This window comes from Scomber scombrus, chromosome 21 (genome assembly GCF_963691925.1).
Source record: "Scomber scombrus chromosome 21, fScoSco1.1, whole genome shotgun sequence".
Lineage (NCBI taxonomy): Eukaryota > Metazoa > Chordata > Actinopteri > Scombriformes > Scombridae > Scomber > Scomber scombrus.
In genome coordinates, this window is record NC_084990.1 from 8,798,315 (window position 1) to 8,812,930 (window position 14,616).

Sequence of the window (14,616 nt, forward strand, 5' to 3'; positions counted from 1 at the left end):
TTCAGCTTGATTAGAGAATTGTAATTACGGTTCAATCAATTGGAAATAAATAAAAGTTAACTTTACTAAAATTAAGTTAAGTGATAAACTGTTGCAGACCATGCTCTCAGGTACATGGTGGCTGTTAAATGTTGACCCCTGCCCCCCTTACCCCCTCCCGCCACGCCCCTACTGTCCGACAGCGTCATTACGTCACTCTGCACTCTCGCAGCCATTTTACTCCGCGAAATAAACTTCAATCTCGTTGCCAGTGGGAAAAAAAACAAACAGAGAAGACTATTCCGCTGACATTCATGGATGTTTCACCGTGAACCAGAGCCCGGACGCCTTCAGGGGTCTCCCGCTTTCACTATTCGGTAAGACCGCAGAGCCTGTGTTGTTTTTAGCATGTTAGCCCGTGGTATGCTAAACCGAGCTAACTAGCGAAAAATGTGAGGAGGTTGTTGTTTGTTGGGGAGCGTCCCGTGATGCGCAGGCAGAGACAGCAGACGAGACTCGGTAAGACTACACAGCAACACCACGGGAGACTAGTATTTAACCGTAAGATATCTTGTGTAGCCGTAGAAACGATTGGCGCCGTTTTTTTTTTACTGTCGGTGCTGTCTGTAACTCACTCACCTGTCAGATTTAAAGTGTCTAGCCAGTGTTAGCTTCTCCCACACCCACCCACTCCCACCACCAATATCACTAATATCTCCTTGGGTAACTGTGCTTTGCGCTGTTTAATGTATGAATTGTGTATTTGCGTAGTGTGTGTTTATTTAGGCATTCATTCAGGAGCATGACATAACGTTACAGTATCGTTGCGAGCTGGCAATCCAGTTATCACTCCAGGATAATAGCAAGCAGGCACGCACGCTGTGTCATGCCCCCCTTCCTCTCTAGCTCACACGCAGACCGGATGATGTGGTCTGATTGCCCCTCCGATCGATTGAAGCGAGGAAAGGGAGGCAGTGCTGCAGCAAATCCAAACAGGTCGGGGTCTGTGTGAGTCATAGTCAGACAGGATGTATGCTGGTTTCATTTACGGATTGATCCAGTCACAGTCTGTCACTGGAAAAAAAAAGTGTGAATTATTACGGTAAACTTAAACGCTGTGCATATGGCTGGATGGCAAAGTAATTATCTTCAAGGCTGTTATTGTGGTTTGCTTATTTTAACCCCCGGCCCCCCGCCCCCCAGTGCAGTATTAGTTTGCAGGGGAGACTGTCTGCTCTTGATCGGTTCAGACAAGGCTTTTCATGTCGCTCCCTGTGGTGAATTCAATGGAAATGAAACACAATATCACAATGTAGGCAGGGGCGTTTGCAGTTAATATTACTTGAGCTTTGTCTAAATATAGTCTAATATTAAAATGTTTGCGAATCAATCATTGTAGCTTTATTTATGTAGCACCTTTCACAGAAATCTCATTCAAAGTGCTTTACAAGGGACTGAGGAAATGTAAAGATGGTAAAAATGGATTTAGAGGCTGTTGTGGCAATTTGACAAAGAGGAAGGACACAAAATCTCTTACAGTATTGTCACGCTAGCTCAGAGCATCATATGCATGCGGACTGAATGTCCACATACCTATGAGTGTCAGACAAAGGGAATCACATATGTGTGTGTGTGTGTGTGTATATGTATATATGTATATGTATGTATATATGTATATATTCACCCATCATGAAAGCTGCAAACATGTCATCACTCATAGAAGCAGTTGAAATTCAATAGTTAACCCATTGTTTGTTACTTATCATGTTTCTTTCCTGCACAGTCTCTGCCTCTGTGCCCATCTGCTGAGAGGCCTTTGATACATTTTGCACCCACTGGGAACAGGGGGCTCCACACCTTCTCACACTTCCTTATCTGCACTTTACCCGTGGCTATTTTCTGTTCACAACAACGGCATTTTAAAACAAACGTCCATACGGGGCTTTTAGCTTTTAGTTTCAAAATTAATCTCCGACCTCACTCACACGCCTGTTCTCGTACATTGGGCAAGTGCAGCGGATGTAAACCATTGATAAAATGATCCCACCATGGAGTAGTGGGAATAAAAGGCAGAAAAATCAGTAAATCAGTCTGCATTGATCTATTAATAAATGTCTGGGATTCTTCCAGTATCTGCTGTCCTTCAGTTCATTGAATCCCTGCAGCATCACAAGGCAGCAGGACTGATATTTTGATAAATGTGCAGCCTCTGAGAAGTGCCGTGCCAGAGCGCAGTGCTGTTATTCACTGTTTACCTTCATTAAATCTCCTGATGTCACCAGGCTGCTACAGCATAACCACACACACAAACACCTCTACACACATCAGACTGGTCGGTTATAACTCCATATTCTGCTTTTTTACATGAACGAGACGTCAGGTTAGCAGCTCAGGATAGCCTCTTTTCCAACATTCATTTGAACCAAAGTAGCATCTCATATTTTATCCTTGAGACACAAAATGCAAATTTTGCTGTGTCACATTAATTACTAAAGTATGTGACCAGATATATTATAATTAATGCTGAAATAGCATGAGTCCAATATAATCATATTAACAGCTTTACCAAATCAATGTCATTATTTCAGTTGTATGCAAATGCTTGGGCGCCCCTTATTTACTTTTTAACATAAATTGAACAAAAAGTGTTGTCAGCTTTCAGCTTCCACAGTGAGTGTGTAATTAAGAGATGGCAGTTTAGGGAAACTGGAGGTTAAGATGAGATCTGGAAGATAAAGATAACTCTCAGAGAAAACTCCCCGTATGCTGATCAGAAAAGCAAATCAAAACCCCCCATTTGACTGCAAAAAAACCTGCAGGAACATTTAGCTGACTCAGGAGCGGTGGTGCTCTGTTCCACTGTGCACCGACGCTTGCACAAACAAGACCTTCATGGAGGAGTCAGTAGAAGAAAACCTTCCCTGCGTAATCATAAAAAGTGTGCAATGGAACTTCTACAGAAGCCTGATATGTTTTGGAAACAAGCGCTGTGGACTGATGAAGTCAAAATAAAGCTCTTTGGACACAATCGGCAAAGGTATGTTTTGGAGAAGAAAAGCAGCAGCATTTCACGAACAGAACATCTTGCCAATTGTTAAGCGTTGGGGTGGATCTATCATTGTGTTGTGTTGCAGCCAGTGGCACATGAAGCATCGCACAGGTGGAGAAAGAAGAATGAATTCCACTAAATACCAGAAAATTCATCATAGCGTCAGTTAGAAAAGCTGGAGCTGAAAAGAGGATCATTTTATACAACAGGATAATGATGTGAAACATACCTTGAAATCCACTATGGACGACCTCGAGAGATGCAAGCTGAAGGTTATCCATCACAGTCCTGACTAACATGTGACTGAAAATCTGTAGGTAGATTTTAAAGAAGCTATGCATGCAAGACGGCCAGAGAGTACTTCTACTAAAAGCCTTTAGCAAAGAAGAGTGAGAGAAAATCACAAATACAAGAATTTAAAAACGTTTAGCTGCTACAAAAAGGGTTTGCAAGCTGTAATGTATGCAAGAATGGACTTACTAAGTACTGTCTATGTAGGGTGCCCAAACCTACCAAATTTATGACGTAAAAAGAAACTATGTATGAATGTTTGCTGAAAATCGTGTTTTGTTTAGTTTTTTTCATGTTAGATATGTTATTTATCAAGTAGTGCCCAAACTTTTGCTGTAAAAACTGTATAGTAACTAACTGATGAATAACGACTCCACCTGTCCGTGGGTGCAGATTTGTGTGTTCTCACATTTGAATCACGCAGATGTTTCTTGGGAAAAAAAGCCTTCTGTTTGCAGAGTTGTCATTACATCACGTTTAACTGGGATTGGCACAGCCGTGTCAGAGCTGATGTAACTGGCTGAGAGGTTATTTAATTGTCGCCGCACCCGATGATTTACCTTCAGACCTTTTGCTCTTTGCACACTGCACACATATGATAAAATAGTAGGTACACATAGAGACACTAAAACAGTCTGTGTGCTTCTGCGCTTTGCATTTATTATTCAAATATTAAACTGAGGGTGTAATGTATGCTTTTGTACCTTTAGTAGAACCGGGCCTGTCTGTGTCATCGTTTTCATGGCTCTGTTTCTGCCCGTCCTGACTAAAAAACAAAACATCTTTCAGTCTGAAACTCCCTCCGTTTAACATCACATGCTGAAGATTCAGAATAATTAAACATTGTGGAAATTAAACAGGATTACATACACAGTAAGTGTATTAACAGTGTAGTTTGTGAAAGACTAAATTACAACAAAATAATTAAAAAGCAGAAAAACTGTTAATTGAATAGACAGCAAGAAAAGATGGGTAGTTAAGATAAAAGATACATACTAAAATTTAATAGAAGCAATATAAATAACAATAAAAAGAATACAATTATGAAATGTTACAAATAATTGAATATAGTGAAACAGTAAAATGTTAAGACAGAATAAAATGCAATGATGATAGTAAATAAGATCAATATAAATAATAAACCCTTAAAATTATACAACTGAACATAAGACTCAACAGATGGTTTTTAGTTTATGTTTAAAAAACATCATATTTTCAACGTCGGTTACAGAAGTGGATTCATGTCAGAGTGTTTGTGTCTTGACTGACATTGGAGGGTTATCCACCCACAGAAAAGCTGCACACAATCTGGGCAGTTTATTTGTGCTTCAGTTGATTTGTGTTCATTTCTCAGAAACTACTTTACATAACAAGCCCACATAACTCATCGTTGCAGGCAGCTCTCGCTAACTTGTGTCCTTTTTAGTTTGAGGCTGTTTTATACGCAGCTGCTGAAATACGCTTTGTTTTCTCAGGAGTTATGGCATCCAGTCAAAGAAACACCTTGTTTTTTTGTTTGTTTGTCCAGTCCTTTTCCAGAGGGTCTTTTTTAGCAAAGTTCACAAAGGCAGCCAGGAAGGAAGCAGCAGCAGCAGTTGTGTGTCTGTGGGAACCGAGCATGGCACTGAGGCTCAGTGAATAAGCCACGGTGATGTCATCACTTCTGTCTTATCTCTGGATAAAAGCAGACATTTTTGTTGGACAAGACTTGATCTATTTAAGGCCCCAAAATAACCGACTAAAACTGTAGTTTGGCACAGAGCGGTTCTCATGCTGTGTGCTCACATATGTTTGGGTTTGTATGTGAATGCTACATTTGCATAGGATCTCTCAACATGGTTATAGATTAGTTATAGGGCAATGAGATTTTAATAATGTTAATACTCTTAAAATGATTTATTCTGACATATAGTATTATAACACAGTATAACATGCTAAATAGATTAAATGAATGGTCATTGACTCGCAGTGCATAATAATGTTATTTTTGCAGCATTCCTCTCTTAGTATCGGCTTTAATTTAGCGAGATTCGATTCAGTCAGTTTATTTTCTATTAAGACTCAGTCATGTGAGACAGAGGATATTTAGTTTCTAGAAGTGACATTTAAGTCGCAGCGTCAGCAAAACTCTGTCAGTGATTCATAGGGGAAGCGTGATTTTTAATCAGTGTCGTGTTTACATTCATTAACAAAAAGCAGACCACCTCGACTCTTCATGGTTTATTAACTCTCAGGACGAAGCTGCAGTTATCAGTTAACTCGTCCTGTCAGTTGACTGGATGTGCGCGAGTGCTTTCTTTATCACAGCCGAGCCTGTTGTAGTACAGCTGACCCCACGACCTCTTCTCGTCAGTATGCAGAGACCAGAGAGCAGCAGCTTCTCTCTGTTTGTTATTGTTCTGGGTACATAGCATTATTATTATTATTATTATTATTATTATTATTATTATAATTATTATTATTATTAGCTTTAATTTACTGTAAAACTAGCAATAATGTATTGATTGTCTAGTTGGTGATTGTCTTGCATCATTTTCATTCAGTGTCATCAACCTTCAGATAAGCAAGATGTTCCAGGTACAACGTCGTAAAGGCTTTCACCTGCACTGCCTGTACGCTTATGGCCGTGAGATAAGAAGAACAGCCTGAGGGGCCTGACACACCTTAATACATACTGCAGAGGTGTCACTCAAATAATGATCTGGTTGATCTCCCTGCAATGCAGATAGACATTACTAACAATTAGAAATAATTAAACTTGGAGCTACTTTTTGTTCTCAGTTATTCAGAGTATTCATCCAGTATTCATCCATTCTGAGACGCGTTGTGGGACGCCACAGACTGAGCTCTGGCAGTGTGGAGAAGTTGCTTCGAAACACCATCAAAGTGAAGTCTGTTGGGCAATAGCACTGTCCCATAAGTACTTCGTCTCTCATGATGTATTCTTAGCCTCTCCAGTGAAAGCGTGGCATTTTGAGGATGGCATCATCAGTTAGTTTGTTGGGTGTTTGGGTGGTGGCTCGTAGAGGTTATGGACCCTTACATTTTCCTCTAGATGTGACGTTTGTTGTAAATGATCCATTCAAATGGTCAGATATGGCTAGTCCACATCACCACATTTTTTCCAACTTTCCAAAGCAACAATTTGACAAATATAGGCCTCAGACGAATGTGACAAATCAGCTTTTTTTGTAGGACTGGTATAGGTGTTGAACGTTGGCTGCTGAACTCCTCTAATCAGGGTCTTCTGCTCTCTCCGTTCTTTCTAAACCTTAATCTCTGTCTCTAGCTGTAAAAACACAAGACTCCATACCAATGATGTTTATGTTGCGCTCAAATGTAATAAAAGGTCTCCTCATTCCTGATGGTGTTGCTAAAGTTTTCCCTACGGTGATAAATGACATCACTCATCTGTCTTAATAACACGTCGAGCAGACGAGCTGACAGCTGCTTGGCAACATGTCTGACAAAGAATAAAAGACTGTGTGCTGACAGTTAAGGGAAAGGTTCATTTGTTAATATTTCTGTGGTTGCACGGCACAGTGTTTGATGATTGACAGGAGCGTGGGCCACTGCGGTGACCTCACGCATCACCTGCGTCAGGTTTTAAAATACCGAACACACCCCGTGGTAGAAAAACACACAGTACTGCTCTGACTGGTCATGGGACAATCAGTGAACCGCGCAGATCTATTCATAGCAGTCACTGGTAGTTTTTTTTCTTCTTCTTTCTTTTAAGCCCACCTTTGTCGCAGCCAGTGTGTTTACTTGTGTGTCGTGTGTTACCCTTTGATGAAACACATGGTACTTGTTGCCCCCGTGCCATTAAAAGAACAGTCCAGCACAGAGCAACATGCAGCGCCTGCCATCTGGATCTGCTCTTTGATTCCGCCGGGGCAGCGCCGATGTTTATCCCATAACGCCCCGTTGGCCGTGACAGTTGTTTGTTCCTTCCCCTCTCTCTCTCTCTCTGTGTCTCTCTGTCTGTCTTTCATTCATTGCCCTTTTCTCTCTCACTCTCTCTCTTTCTCGCTCACATGTTTGCCCAACCTTGTTCACCTCATTTTATTTTGCCCCCAAACACATATACACACATACACCGCATGTGGAGCTAGGTCTGTTGGAATGAGGCCCTTGCTTCATTTATCTTGCCAGTTAAGTTTCTGATGTAGGCTTTTGAAGATCAGTATAGATTTTTTACTTTTTTATTTCAGAATGTGATGCTCCAGAAAATCATTAATACCTTCAACGTGCAAAGAAACGGTTTATATGATGCTGTTGTTGGAGAATCTTACTACACTCAAACACTATTTCAATGAGGTAGTACAAGACAATTACCTGCCCTGAGTGTCCATACATTTCTATATCAATCTAACCCAAATCCAGTTATCTGCCTCCTAACCCAATCATATTTGCTGGAAGCTCACAAGCGTGCGTTTCGTATTCTCAAAGAGTCTCTTCCCTCAGACTGCAGCGTTGCGCTCCAGCTCTTTAGGTAATCACTACCAAGAGTTTCCATTGTCTCTGCACGGAAAGACTCACTCTCATCGTCATAGAGACTGCCGCAGGTTTTCCTAGCAACCTGTGAACATCAATTTTCAGACCTCGGCGCATCCTCGAGTGTCGGCTAGTTTCAATTCAGGCTTCTTTAAGTGGTGCTCATCGTCTGTTTTATCCTCTACTTATCTTCAAACACGCCTATTCAAGTAACACCAGCGTCTGATTCCTCAATTAGCTTTATTTGATTATTTTTTTAATGGACTTTGGAATGGGTTTTCAAAGCATAATAAATATGCCATTAACTTGAGATAGTTGTCCCCCGGCGTTACATCTATTTCAATCTTTTCCCTTTTTAAATGTATTCTTTGGCAGTGTGTTTTAGCCCTAATGCCATATAAAAATGCCATTGTCTTAGTGGGTTTTTTTGAAGTTTTGCTTGTAGGGCATCTTTTGCTTTTATGTCCAGAAAAGTGTTTTAAACTTCTGTTGACAAAAGCGGTTTGTTTTGGAGTAAATGGAGCAGTGATAGCCAACAGGGCTAGACAGAAAAAACCCCAAAACAAAACATAAAATTCAAGTGGAAAAGACAGCGCCGTTCTCGACACAGATGTGCAGTAGCAGGAACGGCACAGGAATGAGCGCCCAGTGTCCCAGATGCCACCAAAAAGGAAAGAAAAAGAAAAACCTGGAGTCCTGGTTTAAGTTTAGATGATTGCTACATTTATGATATTTATGACATCTCTTCTTCTTCTCTCTCTCCTGCCAGGTCTGGCTCCATGGCTTAATGTGACTGTTGACAGAATCTAGCCCTGACGTCTCTGTCCTCCGTCCCCTGCTGTCCTCTGCTGCTTAAGGTATGCACAAAGTCATCGATTGACTGATAAATAAATGGTGTCCAAAGGCCAGCTTTGGCTTATCTGACAGATTCATTAACAGAAAGTTGTTTTTTGTGCATTCCTGGCTACTTCTGGCTCTAAATCTCTATTGGAGGAACTACAATAAAGGGAAATACAGTCAAACTTACAAATACACTTTTGACCTGGATCAGAAAATTCAAAGAAAAAGCAGCATAGTGTATGATGTGCTGTTTGATTACAATCTACATGAATTAGTTACACATTTCTTACTGAAGATGGATATCTCTTGTCACAGAAAAACCATTGACGTGGAACCATTAAACATCAAGGCCTCGATTGCTTCTTTAGGTTTGTGTTTTAGTTGCACTTCATCATCATTAGGGGGCCAGAAAGTGGCTGTGGGTCAGAAGCCAAGTTTTTTTTGAAGAGTAGTGGAACTTTGCACTGCTGGACAGATTTGAATCTAGTTGAGATGAAGGTGAGGACAAGTACCCGACTCAGAATTTTGTCAGTCGAATCGGATTTGGCCGTCCCAACACGAAGATTCAACTTTTCATTTCGTCTTTTTTTTCCATACAGACTCTCTGGCGATCAGAAAATCTATTGGCACGAGTTTCCGTGGTGATTTTGACCACATTAATATAGTAAAATGCATCAGAGTCATGGGAGCATATTTTTGAGCATTTAAAAATCAATAAAAGACAGCTGCATATGATGCAAGATTTAAATTGCAGTCTATTGAACTGCCAGCATATAATGTCAGGCTTCCATATGGATTTATGTGAATAATGAGACAGCACACATAAATCAAACTATTATAGCCTATTGTTTAATCTCACTTTAAACCTTAGAAACAACGTGTAAACAATTAAATGAAGCAGTTAAAAATAAATTAACAGCATTGCCTGCGATGATATAACTGATAATAACTAATAAATCTAAACAAGAATAAATTAACAGATTAAATGATTTAAGATTAGAATATTTTTAGATGAAAATAGTAGGCTTGGATAGTTTTGATAAATTCACGACATTGTCCGCTTTAAGATAATAACTCATCTTTAGCAGGCTTCTTAAGATTATATATTTCTGTTGAAGTTTGAATGATTTATTCAACGAATGAAACACTTGCAATTTAAGGTTTGACTGACCAGAAGAAAGAACTGGTCAACATGAAGAATCTGAGTGAAGGGTGTCCAGCAAAGCTAAAATTCCCCATTTATATCCCCGTCATTTCCTGTCATTTCTGTAATCATGGAAAAATATTTGAATGGAAATGTCATGGTTCAGCTTTATGCCTTTTCATTTGTGACATGTAGATCCATCCATGGCAGGGACTCATTATTAGTACTTTTGAAAAGCATTATTGAGAAAAAAAGAGAGTTTATTTTGATTTGATGAAAATACAAGAAAAATGAATCGAAAAAGCAAGCTGAAAATTCGCAGCTTGTTTTTGCTTTTGCTTTCACTTTTTATCACCGCCTTCTGTAAACAGTTTTTGGCAGGACGATTAAAAAACGGATAAAAATCAGTTTAACCCAATGTCTGAAAATTGTAAAGTCAGAAAAGATAAGCTTTATGTATGACATACAGCAGATTGTAATTGTGAAATGATGCATTTGCTTGAAAGCAAAGATGGAACATGGTTTATTTTTGAAGTAATAGGAAAAGAAGGAGAAAGACAGAGAAAAGAGTATAGGCTTTAGGATTTGTTGTGTTTGGATGTATTACTCACCGTCAGCATTCAGAAACCAGAAGGAACAACATTCACGTGTGTTTTAACCAAATGTGGCTAAGTCCACTTACGTCCCATAATGCCAGAGGCATTACTGGGTCATGTAATGCCTTTGGCACTTTAAAGAGTCTACAGGGGGAAATAAAGACAGCCATAGGAGCATGGTAGTTCTCAGCCAAAAACAACACATCAGGATGGTTAGTGAAGAGTGCTTCAGTCCCAGCGTGGATAGATGTGCTCCTGGAGAGCGATAAATAGCATACACACTAAAACTGAATAGTCTGTCATCTGCCAGTTAAAAGACTGCTGGGAAGCCATGGATACTAAATTGTTTGTTTTGCTCCCTGAAATGTTTCCGTTCCCTCCGTTTGAAACCGCCACGGCGACGTCATATTCCTGATCATGAAGCCCGTCTGAACAGAGAGAACATTCATGCACACACTGGCGTTGTTTCTCATGAGCAGCGGTTTGAAGTGATTATTCAGTATAATAGCCAACCCTGCTCATTTAATGAATAATTTGGGCTGGGATTGAGCTCTTCCAGATGGCTGAAATGAAATGCCACCCTTAGCAATTTCACCAGTCGGGTGAAGCAGTCATACCAGCAGCATGATGATTATTATTCTGAATTACTGCTGTTTTGTTTTTTTTTGTTTTTTTGAGAGTCCTCAAAATATCCCAGAGTGATGTATTCCTCATGTGCAAGTCAGTGTGTAACTCATGTTCAACGCCTCATTCTCTTTTCCTTTTTCTTTCCAGGTAGCAGCGAGACGTAACCTAACCCACCCTGTTGCTTGCCTGGGACCCCCCCTCCCCTCCTCGACCATCCCCCACCCTCTCCAGAGGCAGGATGGAGCCCCAGGCTTCCCAGGGGTTGCTAGTAGCAGAGGGGGGCTGTGGGATGACGAGTCTGCTGGTGCCCAGTCCCCAGAGCGAGGCTGTGACCCATGAGATGGAGGAGCTGACGCTGCAGCCCACACAGAACCTACCTCCACTCAATGAACGCAAAAACGGTAAGGACGTGCTGCTGTACACGCCTGTCAGAACATGCTAGGAGGTCACCGTGTTGGAAGAGTGACCAACAAAAGATTTCAATTTCTACCTTTTCGTTACTTAACAGGAAAACATTTTCGTGAGGAAGAAGATATTTAGTCACAAAGTAGAGAATGAAAAATCCTTTTTTGCAGGGAGAGGTACACAGAACTACTCTCCAGAGAGTGAACGTGTGATTGCTGGTATGAGTCTTTGGATCCCTTTATAAACAAACTACAATAGCTATTACCTTTGGAGTGAAGGAACTCCAAAATGCAGCAGTTTGGCTCACTGACCTTTTTGTAGGTTTTGGACAACGATGGAGGTCTACAGCACAAAGGAATATGATATATCAGGCTTTGGACACACACATTACTTTAAAAAAATATCGAAAAACCATATTCTTTAACACATTATATCTTGTTGATTTTGTGTGTATAAAAACTGAACTGTAAAAAATGTAAATTCACACCGCAGCCCAGTTTTGCCATCAATGCCTCTGCCAATAGAAGTCTGACACAAACTTAATTAATACACTTTCTCTTGCACACAGGCACATACTCCCAAAATCAATTTATCAGTTGAAAATGGGCCAGGAGTCCTCAACTCCTGGAACCTGCATCACCTTCTCTCTATGCTCTGCACAGTGCAGTGATCCTAGCCAGCTTTCACTTTAGCTTCTCATCACCATCACTATGTTGGTGTTGTTTTGGCAGCCACATGGGACTCAAACAGTGATGGATGGGTACGCTGCTAGCAGGGCTAAGGGAGCGGGGCAAAATTCACTGCTGCCTTTGCCAGTTCCTAATCATGGCTTAGATGCTGAAGGGAGATCAGCTAGTCAGTCAGTCAGTCCAGTCACTGTGATGCTAATCGCCACGCTCCAAAAGAAATCAGATTTGTCAGATGCAGTGAACAAACGCAGGGTGTTTTGGCCGGAGCCGTTCCAGCTTGGATTAAACATGTTTTGGATAAATGTTGGATTTTGTGCTGTCGTGCTGCGGTCTGCAGGAGAGCGCAGTAAAACTTCTCGACGGTGGAAAGTTTCTGTGGAATGTCAACAGTAGTAGTACCCACTCATCATCTTGGCTTTTGTCGTTTCCCTTCCTGTGAGAAACACACACACACACACACATACACACACACACACACACACACACACGACACACACACACACACACACACACACACACACACACACACACACACCTCATACTTTCCACCCTGTGAGCCATCTCCAGCACTCTGCCAACCGCAGAGACCCCTCTCCTCTCATATTGATTTTAACGTGCAGGTGTTAATCTGTCTACCATCATGACAGGTCTGAGTGTCTGTGGCCGCTTTTAGTTGCACAGGACAGGAGTGTAGAGGGCTGCTCTGTCAGCAGAATGAGACACGGAGGCTGAAGTTTTTGTGACGCAGAATAATTGTCGGGTTATGCTAGAAAATAACTAGTGTGTAGGGCTAAAAGTGACACTACAAGACCCAGACAGGAATGAGATGAGATAATAGTTCAAATATGGGTGGTACACATGAAAAGTGACAGAAATAGCTGTGTAACAAATAAAAGCTTTTGGAAAGCTTCAGTAATTGTCTGACATAGACCCCACTGACTCCCTCTGTGAGGGGGAGGGGGTTTCCCAAGATATTTGACAAACACTTGTGATAGAACATTCTGGCGCCTTAAGAGTCTGAGCAGTAATATATAGCTTAAAGACCGAAATCAACAAGGTGATGAGTGAACTGAACGTGTAGAATCACTGGAATGCCCCTTTAAGAAAATCCCTAATCTAATTGTAGAGGACTGGGTCAGTAACTGATTATGACAATGAATTAACTGTTGGGTTTCCCCTTTTTTAAATAATATTTGCAGAGTAGCTGCTTTTTCTGTTGTGTCGTAACTGCAGCTGTCATGTATGAACAATTTTAGGAATTCAGTCTTTAATCAGGCAATGAGAAAACGGGTCAAAGTCAGGGGTGGGCACACACACACCCTCACTGTTTCCACCACCCAAGTTTAACAACCTATTTGAACTTTAATGTTTGGGCAACAGGAGTTCTGCTGCGACTCAGAAACGTGTCAGTGTTCATCCAGGATGACACACACACACACACACACAAACACACACACACACACACACACACACACACACACACACACACACACACACACACACACACACACACACACACACACACACACACACACACACACACACACAAATATAGGCTGACCTCTCAAACTAAAGTGAGAGAAGTCAGTGAAATAGTTTACATATGTAGGACTGTAGCGTCAGTTTTGCATTCTTTATTCTAACTCATAACTTAAATATGACTAAAATGCATCTGAACTGCAATAATTGTGATAATTGATCAGTAAAAATGTCAAGAATTTGGTGCTTCTCCTCGTCTTAAATTATATTGAACTGAATCTCTTAGTTTTGGACTGTTGGTTGGACCAAATGATTCATTCATTAATGGAGAAAACCACTAATTTCAGCTGTCTGTTACACCGCTCATTTATTGCTTCACTAATTTCCTTTTGCGGTATTGTGGTCAAGTTGTTGAATTAGTTTAACATCCATTAAGATACTATTAAAAAGCTTTCTATCCCTCACTGACTGCAAATGAAATGCAGACATGGTTATCCTTATCTTCGTGTCTGTGTGTCTTCCGTTGACCGGCTGAGTGTTTGCATAAACAGCTTGGTCATATCTACCCATCATCACGACCCGGTGAGGTCACAGGTCAGCGTGTGTTTGTCAGGCTGAAGCAGCATTTCCCGGAGGAATGGAAGACAATACAGCTGACTGGAAGTCTATATGAATCAGCTTAAACAAACACGTACCTTCCATTCCTTTCTTCTATTTAGTGATTGTAATTTGAGTCAGACATATAGCCCCCCCCCTTTTTCAACAAACCTCCTTATCTACATAGTATCCGTGTGAATGTCATGTAGAAACCAGAGTCAGAGTTTCTGTAAATGTTTCACCACAGCTCTATCTGGAATGAGAGATCCAGGGAAAATATGCAAAAGATTCAGATATTTTAATATTTTAATTTATGGCCGTTTTAGAAGTGATGCAAACTCTGGGAGAAGAGGCTGCAGTCAGTTTATATGTTTACCACCTAAATATGCCAGTGACAACAAAAAGGACACCAAATAGAGTCCA

General features: G+C 40.8%; 1 protein-coding gene across 1 annotated transcript in view; it reads left to right on the forward strand.

The window, feature by feature from the left end:
- Positions 1-233: 233 nt before the first annotated feature.
- Positions 234-14,616, forward strand: part of mrtfba (myocardin related transcription factor Ba) — a 28,319-nt gene continuing 13,936 nt past the window's right edge. Inside the window, exons 1-3 of the mRNA XM_062442369.1 lie at positions 234-356; positions 8,586-8,673; positions 11,171-11,424. Coding sequence (XP_062298353.1) covers positions 11,262-11,424 — 163 coding nt within the window. The 5' untranslated portion in view covers positions 234-356; positions 8,586-8,673; positions 11,171-11,261. The remainder of the gene's footprint in view (positions 357-8,585; positions 8,674-11,170; positions 11,425-14,616) is intronic.